Genomic DNA, 18,727 nt, shown 5'->3' on the forward strand with positions numbered 1-18,727 from the left:
AAAAATATCTATGTTACTAACTGAAATTTTGGTGAGTTTAGCGAAGAGATTATTTTTATCAGTTTCTACAATTAGCAATTTAGGGTGTTCGTGGTTTGTATCAAGGTGTAACCGCAAACATTATATTCGGATTTTTTAAATAAAGTAAAAGTAATTTCTTTAGTTGTCAAAGAGTATACGACAGGATATTGAGTATTTAAGTCAAAGATCTTCGTAGCCTGACCTTGATATAAAACGTTATAAAAGTGAAAATTACACATGTCAGTTGGTAATGGGGCCCAGAATACGTTTGCCCCATCTTCATCGATACATTTATTTTTTGGTAGTGTGCATTACACTCCTTATGTAAGAATTTTTTTAAAGCGCATTGGCCGAGAGTGGATTTTTATATATTACATTCTTAAATTTCAAATTTCATAAATACTTATTTTATTATATTTATAGTTTTTAATATTTTTATATTTATAAATTTTATTTTTATAATAGCACAATTGTAAACATATCAAAATATGGCAGAAGAGAATTAATAAATTAACAATAAGTAAACAACGTCGCGCATTGTCAACTCGAGATTCGAAATCAACCGAATCGACCGCTTGAAGTTTGCCGAAATCACCGAAGTGTCGAGCGCATATGGCTCCTGCGCACAAGGCGCGGATACGTTTGCCGCGCAGCAAGAAGGGACGCGGTAGCCAATCAACGTGCCGATTTTCATAAGAAGAAGAAGTTTATTTATTGGCTGTTGCGTCCTCTCTTCCCGCGCGACAACCGTTTCCGCGTCCTGTGCGCAAGAGCCAATAGACCAATAGACTTCGAGCGTGGTTTCACGTGGCCTTTCCTTTTGATGTACGTTGCGTGCTCGCGACTACTCGCGAGATCTTAGTCATTTGCCGGCAGAACGTATGTGCGTTAGTGAGTCAGTAAACGTAGGTAATTGTGAATAAGCAATTAAAGAATAAAGGTTATTGCCCGAGAATCGCAACGAGCGGACGTAAATCTCGCCAACAGAGGATAGGGGCAGTGTCGCGCGACAGCGTGTGACCGGACACCGGTTTAACACCGAAGGCGCCCTGAATGATGCTGTTACGTCTTAATACGTTAACGCAAATTTACTTCGCAATTAAATTCAGTACAGGTCTTTTGTTGGGAGAACGTCGTAGCGGACATAAGTATTGCGAGGCGTTTTTTCTAACGTCCTGGCACTTAATCCGTGTGATACGTTTGTGAGCTACTATTCGAGAAGGACTCGAAATAGCGATTGTGATTAAGGACAAAGAAAAGTCACGGGGAAAAAACGATTAGTACCGAATCGCAAGATATCTTACAACGTGTTACCAGTCGACTTGCGTCGTATTACTTTGCGGGTTAATTACGATTGTTTGTTGATACGCGACATTGCGAATAACTTCCGAGTATTCCGCGAGTCGTTATACGAAACGTTTGAGTGTGCGTGTGCGAGTACGAGTGTGGTGACTGTAGGAGCGAGTGAGAGAGATGACTCATAATACATTCTATATTGTAAGTGAATACGGTACAAGTCGTTTAAATCTTTCCTCCTTTTGCACCGCGCTGCTATTCCGGGTGTCGTTGATATCTGACAGTGAATTAATAACAATTCTCTGTTGTGCAGAATAACTACCGGAGGAATACCTTACCTGTTACCTGTTACTGAGAACAATCGATACTCATACGGGTTTAAGCCAATTCTGGTGGAACGAGCAGCCGAGTCTAAGACGTCGGTGCCTGTAACAAAGGAAGAAAAGGTTATCAATCAGAGGGATCCTTCTTGACAGTGAAATCAAGTGGCAACCATAAGGAGTGAATCAAGTTTGTTTGTTTTTTATAACATCTCTCTCCTTCGTTCGGTCATAACTTTAGTTCAAAAACTCAGACTTAACTAATTTAAAATTTACGTTTCGAAAAATACAATATAAATTTACATCCCTCAGCATATTGCAGTCCAACAGAACTGGCCTGTTTTTGTGCTTTTGATCTGCCTATGTTTGACCTTTCTCTATGTCACTTTCAATATTATTTAAAAACATATTAGCATAGCTTTTTTAGCTTATTTAGACATGTGCCAAGAAGATATTTCTTTATTTGTACCATATTAAGTAAATATTGCCATCCTACTGCAGGAATAACTGTATCTTGTTGTTAGAGAAGTTCATAGAGAGAAGGTCATACACAAAAACAAACTGCTTTTTACGAGCCAAAACTTTTATCATCTACTTCTAAATATATAGAGGAATTTATAACAAAATACAAAAAATGCAGAAACAAGCAAGAGAAATGTATCCCCAAGTTCTAACTCAACTCGAAAAGGCAATATCAGAGGATAATATTGATAGCTTAAAAAAATTAAACAATTTAATTGACAACAAAAGTAATGCAGAAGATCAAATAACTTCGAGAGATTATTACGATAATGCCAGCAACCCTGTTAGAAGCACTAATTTTGTTATTCTAGCTTGTAAACATAATAAAGTAAAAATTTTAGAGTATCTATTTGATAGTGATAGTAGAATTCTAAATAATCTGTCTATTGCTATTGGAAGAAACACTATACTGCCAGATGATGAAGATGAAACTTGCCATAATGCATTTTATTATGCTATACGTTCGTGCAATGTTGAGCTTCTTAATACACTTATTAATAAATGGCCAGGTAATTATTTTGCTGTTTATTTAGGAGAATTGGATACAATACTTTCAAAGGCTTATGAAGAATTAAAATTAAAGGATGTATCTTTATCAGACGAAATGGAAATTTTTGTTGAAAATAAGTTAATAAACCTCCGTTTCTTCTCTAATATTTCTCGAAAAGATCAGAATGTGAAGAACCTTAATAACATCAAAGAACGGATTGAATTAACACTTCAAAACATTAACTTGCTAAAGACAGATTACTCACACATGGAAAAAATAGATAAAAGGATTTTATTTATAGCAAAATCTATCGCACAAAATATTCATATATTAAAACGGCAGTTAAGATCAACTTATGATAGATTACCTTGGGAAGAAATGGAGTTTTGCTTAGTCAGTTTTATTTTTTCTCACACAAAACGCCAAGAAATTAATCTATTTTATAATGCTACACTGAATAAAAGCAAAATACTAAATTACTTAGAAAATTTTGCAAAAAAACTTGAAAATGAAAAAGATAGTATAGGAAGTGTAAATATTGGTAAATTCACTGATTTTCCAAAGTTAGAACGCGAGAAAGTTGTTGCAGAGATTATTGGCAGCTGTCCTCAATTTGTAGAGTTGTATGACGATTATCAACAAATTAGGGATATCCATTCTTTAATGAAGATAAGTGATTATATAAAGTTGGCGTTATCAGCTGATCCTAAAGAAAGGGAAGGACAGTTAATTATTACAAGGGTTTTACAGGTTATCGGTGAGCATTTAAAAAACACATTAGAATCACCCAAGTTATCTAATAATACAAGTGAGCTTTTGCTATTATCGTTACCAAAAAACACAAGAGAAATAATTATAGATTTACGTAATTCACTATCACATGCTTATTCACTCTCCAAGAGAACAGAAATTGAGGAAAATACAGATGTTAGTTTCTTTACCGGTGTTCAAAATGATACTAAAAGAATCGATATTGTAATTACTGATATGCTTTACAGTAAGAAGAATGAAACGCTCAGAATGCTTCTAAAACGAATTGCTGATAGCGAAAGCTTAGGTGAGATAAAAGAAATTGCTGAAATATTTAGTAATGTTAAATTGGATGAAATGATACAGGAACATTTTAAAATAATGGAACACGAGAAGCTTGAAAAATTTATTAAAGAATTAAGTGATAATATCACTGACAAGACGAATTATGAAAAGGAGCTGTTTAATAAAATTAATAACATAATCAAATCTGCAGAAGTTCAATCAGAAAATACCAGAACTGATTATGTCACTGGATATTTATTAATGAAGGGCTTAATCAGCTTGACTGAAAAACTTGCGTTTGACCGCAATGTTGTTAGAGGAATAAAATATTTAGCTAATCGAACATTGGAGAATATAACCCCAAAAATAAAGCCTCATATTCTTAAAGAAATTGTTGAGTTGTCAATGAAAATTTCTCGTAGTGTAAAGTCAAGAATACAACATGAAAACATTGATATAATAAACAAATTAATTTGCGAAATTTTTTATATTTTTGAATTTTTAACAAGTGATATTAAATGGATTAAGAAATTAAAAGAAAAGTTGAATGAAAGAGATTCGTTTATTTCTACATATAAACAAAGGAAGACTTACGATATAACAGAAGAAGAATATAATAACCAGTTTACCGTGAAGCTGTCTGAATTGAAAAGTATTTTAAGTAATAACGCGTTGAGTGGCGAATTAATTGAAAAATTACCTTTCTATAAGAATGACAAAAAATTGCGAACACTAGTAGAAATGCTTGTTCTAGATATAATGTCAATTTTAGGTAGCTCAGAGCATCACTTGGAAAATAATTTACTTTCTTTAGACGATAACATTCCTTTGTTAACTGGAAAATGTTTACGTAATTATTTAGCGCATGATAATGCCTTAGTTGACGTTATGTTATCTGACCCTTCTATTGTAGTTGTTTTGAACGCTAAGAAACTTACTGAAGAAAATATAATAAATAGCAAGAAGAAAATTGGCAAGTCAGTAAGCGATAATTCTTTCAAGTTGAGGGAGAAATACGATCAAGACTTATATACCATTACTAATCAGGAAAGAATGTTTGCTGCTTTGGAAGAAGGAAATCTAGAAAGTTTAAAGGATTGTCTAAAGAAAGGAGCAGATATTAATGCTAGAAATGTTAATTTATGGACCGCGTTACATTTTGCTGCTAAGGGACCCAGTCTAGATGTTATAAAATTTATTCTTGATCAAAATTTAAGCGTTAATGTAAAAGATGTTAATGGTCGAAGCCCATTGCATGTTGCTGCTGCGCATGGAAGGAGAAATATTGTAGAATTTTTTATACAAGAAGCAGGTTTATATGTTGATGAGCTAGATGAGAGTGGTAGAACTCCACTACACGTTGCTGCTCAAAATGGTCACAAGGATACTGTTGAAGTTTTATTAAAAAATGAAGCAAATATTATTGCCCAAGATGAAAATCGTTTTTTACCTTTACACTATGCAATATATAATAATCATATCGATGTAGTCAAGATTTTATTGAAAAACGATATAAATGTGGATGTTAATGAAACTGCGGGTGGCCTTACCCCATTGCACATAGCTGCAGAGAGTGGTCATCTAGAGTTAGTTAAATTCTTGCTTCAGAATAAAGCAGATGTTAACGCTAGAAATGATGAAGATTGGACATCCTTACATGTAGCAGCATTAAACGGCCATCTGGAAGTGGTAAATGCTTTAATTTTAAAAGGAGGTGATATTAACGCTAGAGTCTTGAGTGGTTGTACGCCATTGCACTATGCAGTAGAAACCGGTCAAGAGTCGGTAGCGAATATTCTATTGAAGCATGGAGCTAATGTTAATGCTGTCAATAAATTATACAATAATACACCTTTGCTCTGTGCAGCGAAAGATGGGCATGAGGGAATTGTTGAAGATCTACTGAAAAATAAAGCCGACGCTAGTATTGCCACTGTTACAAGTTTTACTCCATTGCATCTTGCTGCCGAGAATGGTCATCTAGGAATAGTAGCTGCTCTACTTAATCATGGTGTTAACATTCATGCTAAAGCTCAAAATAACGCTACACCGCTGTACTGCTCAGCAGATGGTGGTTGTAAGGAAGTTGCAGAGCTTCTAATAAAAAATGGAGCAGAAATTAATGCCAGAGACAATAATAATTTAACACCACTACTTATAGCTGCTCTGAAAGGCCACGAAAACATTGTTGATCTTTTAATAAAAAATAAAGCTAAGCTTGATGCAACAACTGATGACGGTCGTACACCATTGCATCTAGCTGCTCTGAAAGGACACAAAGGCATTGTTGATCTCCTAATAAAAAATAAAGCTGAAGTTAATGCTAAAACTTTTGACGGTATTACACCATTGCTTCTAGCTGTTCGGAACGGCTGTGAAGATGCTGTTGTTTCACTAATAAGAAATGGAGCAAAAGTCAATATTAGAGATAATAATGGTATTACACCGTTACATGCAGCTGTTGTAGAAGGCCACAAAGATATTGTTAACCTTCTAATAAGAAATAAAGCCCAAGTTGATGTAAGAGATTTTGCAGATTATACACCATTACATGCAGCCGTGGAAGCAGGTCATAAAGAAATCGTTAAAATTCTGGCAGCAAACGGAGCCAATGTTAATGTCAGAGGTAACATTATGACACCATTGTCTTCTGCTATCAAATATAATCACAGAGAAATCGTTGAAGTTCTTATATCAAATAGAGTTAATGTTGATGCAGAGGGCATTGAACTTTTGTCACTAGCAGTTTTTGCTGGTTACCGAGATATTGTAGAAATTTTGCTAGAAAACAAAGTTTACGTTAATATGAAAGATCCTGAAATTTCTGCACTACTGTGTTTAGCTGTAAGTAAAGGTCATAAGGATGTAGTAAAGGTTCTGATGGCAAGAGGCGCTGATGTTAATGACACAACTGTTAATAATATAACACCATTATATTCTGCAGCACATGAAGGTTATGAGGAAATTGTTGAGATTTTAATTGCAGGTGGAGCTAACGTTAATTTTAAATCAAACATAGGTATTACTCCATTACATATAGCAGCACTGAGTGGTCATGGTAAGGTTGTAAAAGTTTTACTAGATAATAAAGCAAATATTAATGTTAAGACAAATGACAATAAAACGCCTTTGGAAGTAGCGGCGGCATATGGTTATTTACAAGTAGTCAGAATGTTATTGCAATACAGGAAAATGGACATAAATGCTAAAGATGAAGATGGTTTTACGATATTGCACATTGCTTCACAAGAAGGCAGGTTAGAGGTGGTAAAATATCTTGTAGATGAGGGATCTGATATTAATGCTAAAAATACCTCTGGTACAAAACCTATACATATTGCAGCTACAGAAGGTCATAAAGATACTGTAAAGTTTTTTCTTAGTAAGGGGTTAAGTATTAATGACCGTGGTGCATTTAATCAGACATTACTACACTATGCTGCAAAAAAAGGTCATTTAGAACTTGCAAAGTATTTGATAACACAAGGTGCTGATGTTAATGCTAAAGATGTTAATGGTTTAACTCCTATGCATGTTGCTGCTTGTTGTGATTGTAAAGACATTATTCAAATTTTATTAAAAAATGGAGCAGTATATAACGCTGTTGACAATTCTTTAAGAAGACCGTTAGAAATGTCTGATGACGAAAACGTTATTAATCTATTAACATTAACTGAGAATTTGTTTGCGGCTGTAAAACGTAATGGTTCTTCAGAAGTTGAGAATTACATTAAAGCAGGGGCGATCGTTAACGCCAAAAATGCTAATGGGACATCATTACATTATGCTGCGTGGAAAGGCTATGACAGGATTGTCAATATTCTATTGCAAAACAAAGCTGATCCTAATACAGTTAATAATAAGGGGTTCACCCCTCTACATTATGCTGCTAAGTTTTCTCACTTAAAAGTTGTAAAGCTCCTATTATCTAATGGTGCAGTGTATAATGCAGTTTCTGATGATGGTAAAACACCATCAGATTTTACTGTAGATAAAAGTATAACTAGGTTATTTAAATTACTGAGTGACTCATTTAAACATGTTAAAAATGATAATTCTCAAGTTATTGATGATCTTAACAAGATAGTGGATATTGATACAGTAAAAGCAATAATGAATGCTTGCGATAGAGAAAACAAAACGTTAGTAGTTGCTGCAGTGCATAGTAACTTCTCAAAAGTCGAACAGTTGAAAGAGGTATCACAAGATGATGCATCCATTCAGTTTAATATAGGTTTATTGCTTTTTAATCAAGGCGATCATCAAAAGGCTTTAAGTTTCTTCAAGAACGCATATGAGAAAAGAAAAGAAATACTAGGATCAGATAATCCTGGCACTTTAGATATTCGGAAATACATAGGTAAAGTATCATACGCACAAGGGGCTTACCAAGAAGCTTTAAGTATATTTGAAGAAATTTTCCAGAATCAGAAGAAAATACTGGGTTTGAATAACAAGAATACTTTAAGTACAAGGAGTACAATTGCTTTAGTGCTGTATAGGCTTGGAAGGAATGAAGAAGCTTTTAATATTTGTCAAGAAGTTTGTCCAAAACAAGAAGAAATATTAGGACCAAATCATTTAGATACATTAGAGACTTACTTTCACATGGCACTCGTATTAGACAAACAAGGCAAATACGTTGAAGCATTGAATATGAATAGAACAGTTTTTGAAAGAAGAAAGGAAATATTAGGTGCAAATCACCTAACAGTTATCTGTATTGAAAATAATATAGCAAATGTACTAACTAACCAGGGTAAGTATGAAGAGGCATTGAAAATTTATGAAGAGGTTTTTGAAAAAAAGAAAGCGATTTTAGGTATTAATCATGTGAGTACTTTGGGGACATTAAATAACATCGCTGGAATATTTGTCAATCAAAAAAAAGTTCATAATGCTTTGGAAGCCTTTCAAGAAATTTTTAATATCCAGAAAAATGTTTTAGGCCCAAATAACCCTAATACCTTGCATACTCAATACAACATAGCAAATATACTTTTTTCTCAACATAAATGGATTGGTGCATTTAAAGCCTTCAAAGAATGTTTTAATCAACTCAAAGCTATTTTTGGACCAAGTCATCCCACTGTTTTGGATATTTTAAATAAGATAGAACATATTAATTTAGTATTTAAACTTAAAGGGAGCCCACCATCGGAAATTCTCCAGTATCTGCAGAAAGACATTAACATTGCTGCTAGTAATGGTGATATACAAGCTGTTCAGCGCCTATTAAAAGATGGAGCTGATGCCAATGATAAAGACATTGATGGAAGAACACCGTTACATTACGCTGTTAGCAGTGGGCAGTTAAGTGTTGTGAACATCTTACTAAAGAACAGAGCTGATGTTACTCAAGTTACTAATAAAGGCAATACACCATTACACACTGCTACTTCTAAGGGTTACAAAGAAATTGTTGACATTTTATTACAACATGTAAGTCATGATAAATTAAACAATTATATCAATGCTAAAACCGCTGCTAGCGGTGCTACATCGCTTCACGTTGCAGCTAAGAATGGTTTTTTCGATGTTACGAAGTCCTTATTGAAGCGAGGTGCAATTTATAACATTAAAAATAATGAAGGTAAAACACCTCTTGATCTTTCTAAGGACCAAAATGTTAATGGCTTACTGAAACTAGTTGAAGAAATGTTTAAAGATGCAAAAAATGATAATCTTGAAATAATCAACAAATTAAAGACGGTAAAACCTGATGAGTTTGTAGTTGTAACAAATGCTTGTAATAATCAAGGAAATACATTATTGCAAGTTGCAGTAGTTAATAGACGCAAGAATGTTGCGAGTAAATTGTTAGAAATGCTAAAAAAGCCAGATGAAAATTAAGTTGTCAATACATAGAGAGGAGTTAAGAGCTTAAAACTTTAATTAATGCTGTTGAAATATTATGTAACTTAAGGTAATAATCTTAAAGAAATTAAGTATCGGTAGTTTGCTATAAAAAATGGAGTTAAGCAAAATATCTCCTTCATTTTATCATGCTGTTGTTTCGGCTTTTCTTTAATGGTTTCGACTATTATGAGAAAGGCTGCTACCGTACCGCCCACATCTTAATCGTAGCATTACGCCCAAAGTTATGCTAGATTTTTTTTTATATTTGAACTGATAAAAGTTCTATGAAACACGTTAATAAATTAAAAATTTTTTAGTTATAATATCTTTATTATGGAATAGTTGAAACTAGGTGAATGAAACGTATTGATTCTTTATTTGCTATCAGATTAAGTTCTGTCTATTACAGCCACTTTTCAGATCACTTAATTTTTTATATTTGAATTTCTTACATGATATAAGGGTGTATTTTTTTTGTGTCACTTTGCTTATCTCTCTTTATAAAAGTATGTTTCTTTTACCATATTTAGTTTTTATTTGATTGTTGTGTAATATAATTTTACTGCTGCGTTTTTTAAATTGCGCATTATAATCAATATTTTGCTTTTCTAATTAGACTGAAAATGTAAACAGTCTTCCCTTATTTTGGTGTGATAAAAAATAATGCTTATTTTTCATTTTTAGTGTGCATGCCTATGGGATGGGTATAGTTAACTTGCGATTATAGTTCATCATAATTGATAACGTGTAAGAATATTATCACGAGAGACAACTGCAATCATAATTTGATTGCGAACACGATGAAGGATTGACTCTTTCACGTTTGTGCTGTCATAAATCGCCACTGTCACGCTAGAATGACCTTCGCACAATTTGTTAGCTAGTTGCTTTGTTCCTTGTTTTGTTTTGACAAAAATAGTGATTGATCCTTTACACTGATATAATTCAGCTAATGTAATAAGTTTGCTATACTTTTCTGACTATAATGCATAAATAATTTCTTGCTTGATTTTTGTATAGTAACTTTATATTCAATAGAAACACTTTCTGGCTGGTTAAGACTTTTCAGCAAGTTTAACTATATCATCAGGAAGGGTCACAGATAACATGAAGGTTTAGATGAAGTTTTTATGAATGTATTTTATAATAATTTCTATTTGAATTCCAAAGTCTATGTTGAATATACTATTTGTTTCGTCAAACACGAGAGTTTTGATGTTTATTATGAGCAAAGTTTTATGTTAAATATTGTCTATACAGTTTTTTTTTTTCCGAACATCTCTGTGACCCCTTCCCCCCCTTACACACACGCACGCACGCACGCACTCACAACAGTAGCAGCAGAGAGGGTTTGGAGTCAGAAAATACTACGGAAGTGACGAACCGTGGGGTCCTTATCTCTGCTGTGACACACACGCACATGCACACACACGGGATACTACAGACTTTACTTCCCTGTGGTGCATTCTGGGTAATGCTAAAGAAATCTTAAAAAAGAAGGAAAAGAAAGGAAGTTTTTCGATTAAATCATCGGTTCGTAGAATTTCCTCCAAGCTTCTATAACGTTGTATTGTGATACATTATTTTAGTAATGTGATACATTAGTATAGTGTATTAAATACATTATTTTTTCAATTTCTATAAAAAATTCTGATCCACCTTGACTGTAATAACCATTGATTAGATTAACATCAAAACTAAGTAATACAGTTATATCTCCCTTCTTTTTCACATTTTCTCAATTTATTCGTCAAATAATATATTGCCATTTTTGATATAGAGGTTACTACCTACAGGAACAATTGCAGCATTACTTGTACAGTACAAGTTGCGTTTCCAGTTCTTTCTGAATTTAACTTTTTAGTCGAGTACAGGTAGATCTATAAAATCCAATTTTGTACTACTTTGTTTTTTATAACGCATGAGCCCATTTGTTAGCGTTTACTCAAAAATATTTCGCATAAATCGCCTGGAAAACATGGACACGAACACTTACCGTTCCGATGCACTCGCCAGAAAACCTGCCATACACGGATTCGTTGGTAAAATTTATGAATCAGATACAGGAATAGGATTTCCCATTTCGACGGGAAAATTCTACTGGCGTCCCTGGAGATACTTAAGGAATTGAAATCCGGGTATTAATATACTAGGTCGCAATTACTAATAGGACTTCCCGAGTTGCTTTTCGGAGAAAGACTCCTATGGCAGTAACCGGCACAACTGACAAGAATCGGAGGATTTTGCCACGATTTTCTCGAACACTACTTGCTGCAATAATTTTCCGCTCCCAATTCATATGTGAGATCCATATCAGGTCAAGTTACAGCTGCGAGACAAGCCTTATCACAAATTCGCCATTGATATTATCGCCATGTATCGTCGTCTACCGGATTCTTGGAGGAAGAGAGTCGACATGCTGTACAACAACGTGTATTTGAGATACGAGAAATTATACATTCAACGGGAGACCGTGAGGCGAACGGGAGACATACTCTGCCGTATTGAAGAAATCGAGTACAGACCATAGAAGCACAAACCAAGAGCCGCCAAACGACAACGCAGAAAGCACCGGTTGCCGCAACCGCCTATGATGTAAACAGCCAGAGCATTCGCTCTACGATTACCGGCGAATCTCACGTTGGTTTTGCTCCTAATGCGGCAAGGATAGCATATTAACAAAGAAATGTCAACCGCCGCCGAAAATGCCACTCGGGCCAAGAAAAATGCGTTCCTACCTCGGTTCTCCGAGCCCGAAAAAGACCACTGGAAGAAGAAAGTCTGCAGGAATTTTTGCGGATAGAGTTGCCGAAATTCGAAGAACTCCGAGGGCCCACGGACTGGTTCTAACATGTCATCCGGATTAAGACGGGCGTGCCGATTAATCAGCGATACTGCTATTGCCGCGTTCCAGCACGGAACACGCCTGGTTCCAAAATGTACACGATCGGTTTCACGAAGTGGACCGAAAGACTGGCACTCCGCCAAGCTACCGTGATAAACATCATAAAGAATATTTTCGAGGCGATTGTCATGGATATCTCGAAGAGATCCTCTCGGATAACGACAACTACGGTTTCGACAATTATCGGATCTACTACAGGGATTCAGGATACGTCAACGTTTCACACCAGCACACGTCTCACATTGTGCGTTTCGGTCGGACGCACCAATCGCACCAATCAGTACCATGATCACAATATGTCCAGAACAATTATAAGACCTGGGATGAACGATTGTCCAAGCTCCAGGTTTACCTATAACTGTGATGTCACCGCCTTCCTCAATCACGGGCATGAATTGAGATGCCCAAGGGAGAACACCAAATTCAGGACCGCTGCACACCATTTGCCGTCGATTGGAAGAGGCGTACGAGTTAATAAAAATTCAGTTAACCTGCGCTACAATTTGCGAGACTGGCTGCCTCACAACGAGGATTGGGTGTGTAAACGAGACCACTCGCTGTCTGACAAGCAGGCAGGATTCAATGCTCGCGCCGAAGTACATGGAGCCACTAGAAATACGCCACATTATCTCTTCGGTCATCTTAGACCTCAGGAGCTCCTAGAGGACATTTAAAAGGTATATAGAAATTCGTTTATCTTGTATATTTAGAATTCTGTACAGTATTTTGATTTTATCCGTACATAGTGATTCGATATAGGTATATTCAGTCGTGTGTATTTCATATGCACAGATTGAATATACATATAGGGGAAGTGCGGGATACTCTAAACTTTTTTAAAGATAATTTTGAGAACTATTATAGATAAATAAATTTTAGTTTTTACTGAGTGGTATCAAATGTTTGTTATAACGTGTTCCTAACAAATTTCAGTAAGTGTTATGTTACATCAATTTTTCGAAGATTTTTTTTGGAATGGTAATGTAGGATATGTCTGGTAATGCGAACATCTTATTAATCTTGCAAAAAAATTTTTTCTTTTATTATCTAAATACACAGGCCACGAATAGAATACACACATTTGATATACAGAGCTCTATATACCTATACATAAATTGTGCATATCTTTTACATATCTTGTATGTACTATTTCTCTAGGGACTGCAGTCTGCACAGACAAGTAGTATCACGTGCACGTTCAAGATTTGAAACGGCCATCAAAAAATTGTGCGGCAACCCGTCGGAATACGATTCAGTTCAACCGGCCATGGAGGAATGCTGAGACACGTTCTTATGTGCGGAATTAGAAGCGACACAACCATTCGCGTTGATTCCAGCAGAACGAGACAAACCGCGAATTGAGATGATTCAGCAGTCTGACCCCGCCAACTGGGCGAAACAAGCTGACCACGCCGCCACTGCCGAAGCCACTGACAGTAATATTAGTATATGTAGATATATATATTTTTATAATTAATATCTATATGTATATTTTTTATATTATATATATATATATATATATGTATATATATGTATATATGTATATGTATATATAATTATTCTTAAATTTTACCATGGTATTATCTTTACATGAACATTTTACAGCATATTTTTGTATATTTCTTTAAGAAGATAATTTATTTGAAGTAGTTATTCAAATATTATAGATTTACTAAACAATATAATACGTACAGAAGCATCAAATACAAATACAAATATTATGATTTCCTTGAAAGACTAATTACTAGATAAGGGAAACGATAATTTTTGAAGTATGTTTATACATAAAAACGTCTTATGTTATAAAAATAAATTTTGCTACTTATAAAATGTTACAATTGCAAAATACATTAAATTACATCAATTTAGAAGAAAGAAAAAAGATATAAATGTACAAATATCGTTGACTTTATCAACAAAGTCACCAAGGAAACGTCAAATTCGACAGAAATTAAAGTAAGCTGTAAGATAAGTAAGAAAATTATATCATGTTGATGAAGAAAGACAATGCGGAAGTAGATATGCATTTAGTATACATGGCAGTAGATGAATTTTTTCGCCGAGTAACAGCAAAGAACTAAATTATCCACAACTAAATTTAATGGGAAATGACTTTTGGTCGAATGGGCTAAAATTTTTTATGTTTGCAGTTTAGGGCATTTTGATTAAAAATCTCAAAGGGCACAACCCTAAAGAATGGACTGTTTCAGTATTTCAGTGTTATTGACTTCAGAGCGTACCTATCGCGTGATTAATGATTCAGCAAAGGTTTCCTTACTCTTCGAAAGTATATTAAATATTTATAAGTGTGTAATATTTGCAGATTCTTGAACATACACGCTCCCACACACCCTCTCACACACTTACACAACAATATATCTATAGAGATATTCGGGATTCAGCGTGCGGCAGAGCCAGACGTCGTGCACGGGTTGTGCGTTTTCAGACGTCACTCTTGTGCGAGTTTCTTGGGCGCGGCGACACGACATCCGCCGAGTTTCCCTAGGTGCTACTCGCGCACACATTTGCAAATGCCGTGCCGACTTTATAGAAGCATGAGTTGGTTGCTTTGTTGCTTTTTCGCACGGTCCAACGTCGATAGTGGCACTTTAATCTGTTCTTTTCAGAACACGTTTACTTGTACGTTAGCAAGATTTTTGCGGCCTTCTTGGCTTAATTACTCGGCTTACTCGGCACACACGCTTTATAAACTACGCTCACAAGTTCTTGAACGCACAAATACGTATGTACTTACAAGTCATACTGTGCATCCATTATTTCATACATACATATTTGCCTCCATCCATGTATAGGTGTATTTTTGTATGTGTATATATTTTGTATATGTGAGGGGTGTGGGAGTGTGTATGTTCAAGAACATGCAAATATTACGCACATATAAACATTTAATACACTTCCGAAATGTAAGGAAAATTTTACTGTATCATCAGTTGGTTACGTACGCTTTAAGTTCAATAACACCGAAATGGTCCATTTTCGACAGTTTTGTCCATTGAGACTAAATTACAACATATCAACAACTCACTTGACAGAAAGCTATTTTCCACCGATTTAATGCGGGGTTCTATTTTGTAAGCATGTCTGTTTGAAGTAAATGCCAAAGGTAGAATAGTTCTATTTTCAAACAAAATGATCTTTATATTTCTCTAGTCCTAAAGCATATAAAGATTTAGCGGTTTTTAAATTATTTTGTCTGCCTAATCCTATAACATAAGAACGACTTACACATACCTTTTATCTAACTCCAGGTATTTAAAATGTAGCATTTAAAGTATTAAAAATTAAAACTGAAAAACATGTTAAAAGAAATTATATTTTATGTTTAAACGAAATGTCTTTAAAAGCACATTTATTTTGTAATTTAACAAGAGATAGAGTTGTAGACTTTCAAGATATGGGGTTAGATAACGTGTGTACTGAACACTGTATGTACTTGGATGAAATGTGATTATAATGCTAGTTAGAGGTATATGCCAATTTTAGAAACAAACATTGGCATATTTTTTTCAAGTTCTATTATTGATAATTCTTATTTATTGAATATATTACACGAAGGTATAATGGGTTTAAGAAATATTGGTTTGAAAGTTTGTGTTACCTCAGATGAGTTCTAGTTTTGTAAAGCTGTCTTAATTATTACGTATCGATATTTAAAAACAGTACTTCAAAAATTATTTAAAAAAAATACAAAATTCAGACAGCTATTGATAACAATATTTCTGTGTGTTAATATGGAAATAGATAATTACATGAATATTGCAAAATTGTCAATAACTGAAGAAAATGCATTTACATACTTGTGAATATTAACGTTGTTTTGTAAAACATACATATCAAACGTGTAAATTACTTTTAGAAAAAATAGTAATTTAAACACTTCAAAATTATTCAGCTATTTCAGAGCATATAACAATAATAAAAATACATTTGGCCATTTGCATATTCCAAGTTGTCTATTTCTACAGTATATTAGAGAAATGCGTTCAAAAAATTTAAAATTTTTTATTATTAAGCAATCTAACGTAGTGTAAAATTTTACAAACATTCTTCGAATTTTATTATGCATGTTCTAATTTTCGTAGAGCTAAGAGCTTATTTAATTTTATATAATATTAGGAACCGTATATATTTGTTCTTTGAAATCTCGCTTTTAAACTTTAAAGAGCAAAGAAACATAATATAAAAAAAGTCAAATCTGTAACACAAGTAAAAATTTATTAATTTTTATAAGATAAAGCTTTGTTAACTAATTACGTATTATGATGTATTTAATTACAAATATGCAAGTAAATTACATAATTAACTAAAAATATGTGTGTTAACCAATTATACATGTACCTACATACTTAACTAGAAGTATACATATAACTGATACATGTTAACAAATAGAAAAAGAGAGAGAAATATATATTATACAAAATTTTATTCTGTTACAAAAATTTCCTGTAAATGAAGAGTAACATACCGATATAAATACTAAATTTCAATAAATAGAAATGTAGGCGACAGAACGTAATATTAAAACAAATATAGCAAAGTGTCCTTTTATCAAATGAAGTCAAAAAATTTGATGTTTCAGTTATGGGAACGAAAATAGTGAAACGTTATTTATATAATAGAATAAAAGTAACCAACTGACCTCTCCACTAGCTCTAACATTTCCTGGTCAAAGGAGAATTTTGGGATCGTAATCTGGAAGCTCCTTGTGTACTGGATTCTATTTGACCTTCCCGAGATCGCTTCATATGATGTGGCGATAGTAGCACCCATTCTGCTTTTAATGGATTATATCTTACATATTGATGTTCTGCAAGACATTAAATCTCATTAAGAAAACTGTTATTAGACATATATTGTGAAAAATACTGTTATGTATCTAACTGATTGGATTAAGTGCAGACGATGTGGCGTTATCTTCTGGTACATCTTCTGTTCCATGTGTGTTGTGTGTCCCCGTGATCTATCACCTACCACAAATTTGGAATTAAGTAGACGATCTATTCTTTAGGATACTTCTGATATTGTCAAAGAGGCTCTCTACACCGGACCGTTTGATACGCGTACCAAGTACTATATCCGTATCAAATCCGTATCAAATCTCGGGTTATCCCGGTGTAAACCGAAATTTGATACGGATACAGTACTTGGTACGCGTATCAAACGGTCGGTGTAAACTAGGCCAAAAAAAGTTGGGAAACATGCATTTATATATCAGTTTGTGCTAAAGCTGCAATATCATACAACAGATTAAATTCTCTTTTTATTACTTTAGGTATTTCATTACATAATCCTCTCTCTCTGCATAACATTTAAGTCTAAATATGAAATATTTAATTATAATACAGAACATTATATCGGTGCCATCTTCATTTTCAAAAGATTAATATAAAATAAAATTTCTAAATATATACATATACTTCTCTATCCATATTAACAAAATAGTTAGCTGTTACAATATTATCGTCACTTGATGTTATAGGGAAGGCTCGCTCGTCACGTAAGGATCATCGTGACGAACGTTTATAATAATTAATATCCGCCGAATGAAAGAGCGTATTCTTCATGCTTATCTGAAGTCAAATGTAAGACGATATATCGTGGGGAGAACGTAGCGATTGGAGCATGTTATCGATATCGTTCACTACCGCCTTATCGTGAGTGCCTTTGCACAACACATATAATGCATGCATGTATACGTTACACATATAAAATAAATTTAAATAAAAGTAAAACAAATTATAATTTTTTCTAAATATTATATTTTATTATTATGTAAATTTAAATATGCTTTAAAAAATGTACTAATTTTTTAAATGCAAGAAGTTTTCTTTAAAGCGTATTGATTAAGAGAGTATTTTTATGCATTACATTTTTAAATTTCAAATTTTATGTTTACAAATATTTATTTCATTACATTTATAGTTTTTAATATTTTTATATTTATAAATTTCATGTAGCAGCATAATTGTCAATATATCAAAATCTGGTAGAAGAGAATTAATAAATCAACAATAAATAACGTCGCTCATCGTCAACTCGTCAATCCGAGATTCGAGATTCGAAATCATCGAAATCATGGCATCCACCGCTCAAAGTTCGTCAAAAGGCTTGTTCTTTTCAGCTGAACTTCTTGCACAGTTCATCTTTTATCTTTTTCTCTCCAACATGAAAAGAAAAAGAGGAAAGATGAACCGTGCAGAAGTTCAGCTGAAAAGAACAGGCCTAATGTCACCGAAGTGACGAGCGCTTATAGTTCCT

The 18,727-nt window shown here is 33.8% G+C and overlaps 2 protein-coding genes across 2 annotated transcripts in view; both read left to right on the top strand.

The window, feature by feature from the left end:
- The first annotated feature begins 826 nt into the window (after positions 1-826).
- LOC139778508 (uncharacterized) overlaps positions 827-18,727 on the top strand; it is a 30,631-nt gene continuing 12,730 nt past the window's right edge. Inside the window, exon 1 of the mRNA XM_071716450.1 lies at positions 827-1,763. The gene's annotated coding sequence lies outside the window, so the exon portion shown is untranslated. The remainder of the gene's footprint in view (positions 1,764-18,727) is intronic.
- LOC139778506 (uncharacterized) lies at positions 1,757-17,735 on the top strand. The gene is made up of 2 exons (XM_071716444.1): positions 1,757-13,125; positions 13,607-17,735. Exon 1 carries the CDS (start codon positions 2,272-2,274, stop codon positions 9,535-9,537), a length of 7,266 nt encoding a protein of 2,421 aa, XP_071572545.1. The 5' UTR covers positions 1,757-2,271; the 3' UTR covers positions 9,538-13,125; positions 13,607-17,735.

Source organism: Temnothorax nylanderi, unplaced genomic scaffold, assembly GCF_030848795.1.
Source record: "Temnothorax nylanderi isolate EJ_2023f unplaced genomic scaffold, tnyl_v1.0 TNYL_tig0186_pilon, whole genome shotgun sequence".
NCBI lineage: Eukaryota > Metazoa > Arthropoda > Insecta > Hymenoptera > Formicidae > Temnothorax > Temnothorax nylanderi.

Bases quoted from the DNA above. Each gene is read 5' to 3' on its own strand.
- LOC139778506 (XM_071716444.1), top strand. From the start codon at position 2,272: ATGCAGAAACAAGCAAGAGAAATGTATCCCCAAGTTCTAACTCAACTC.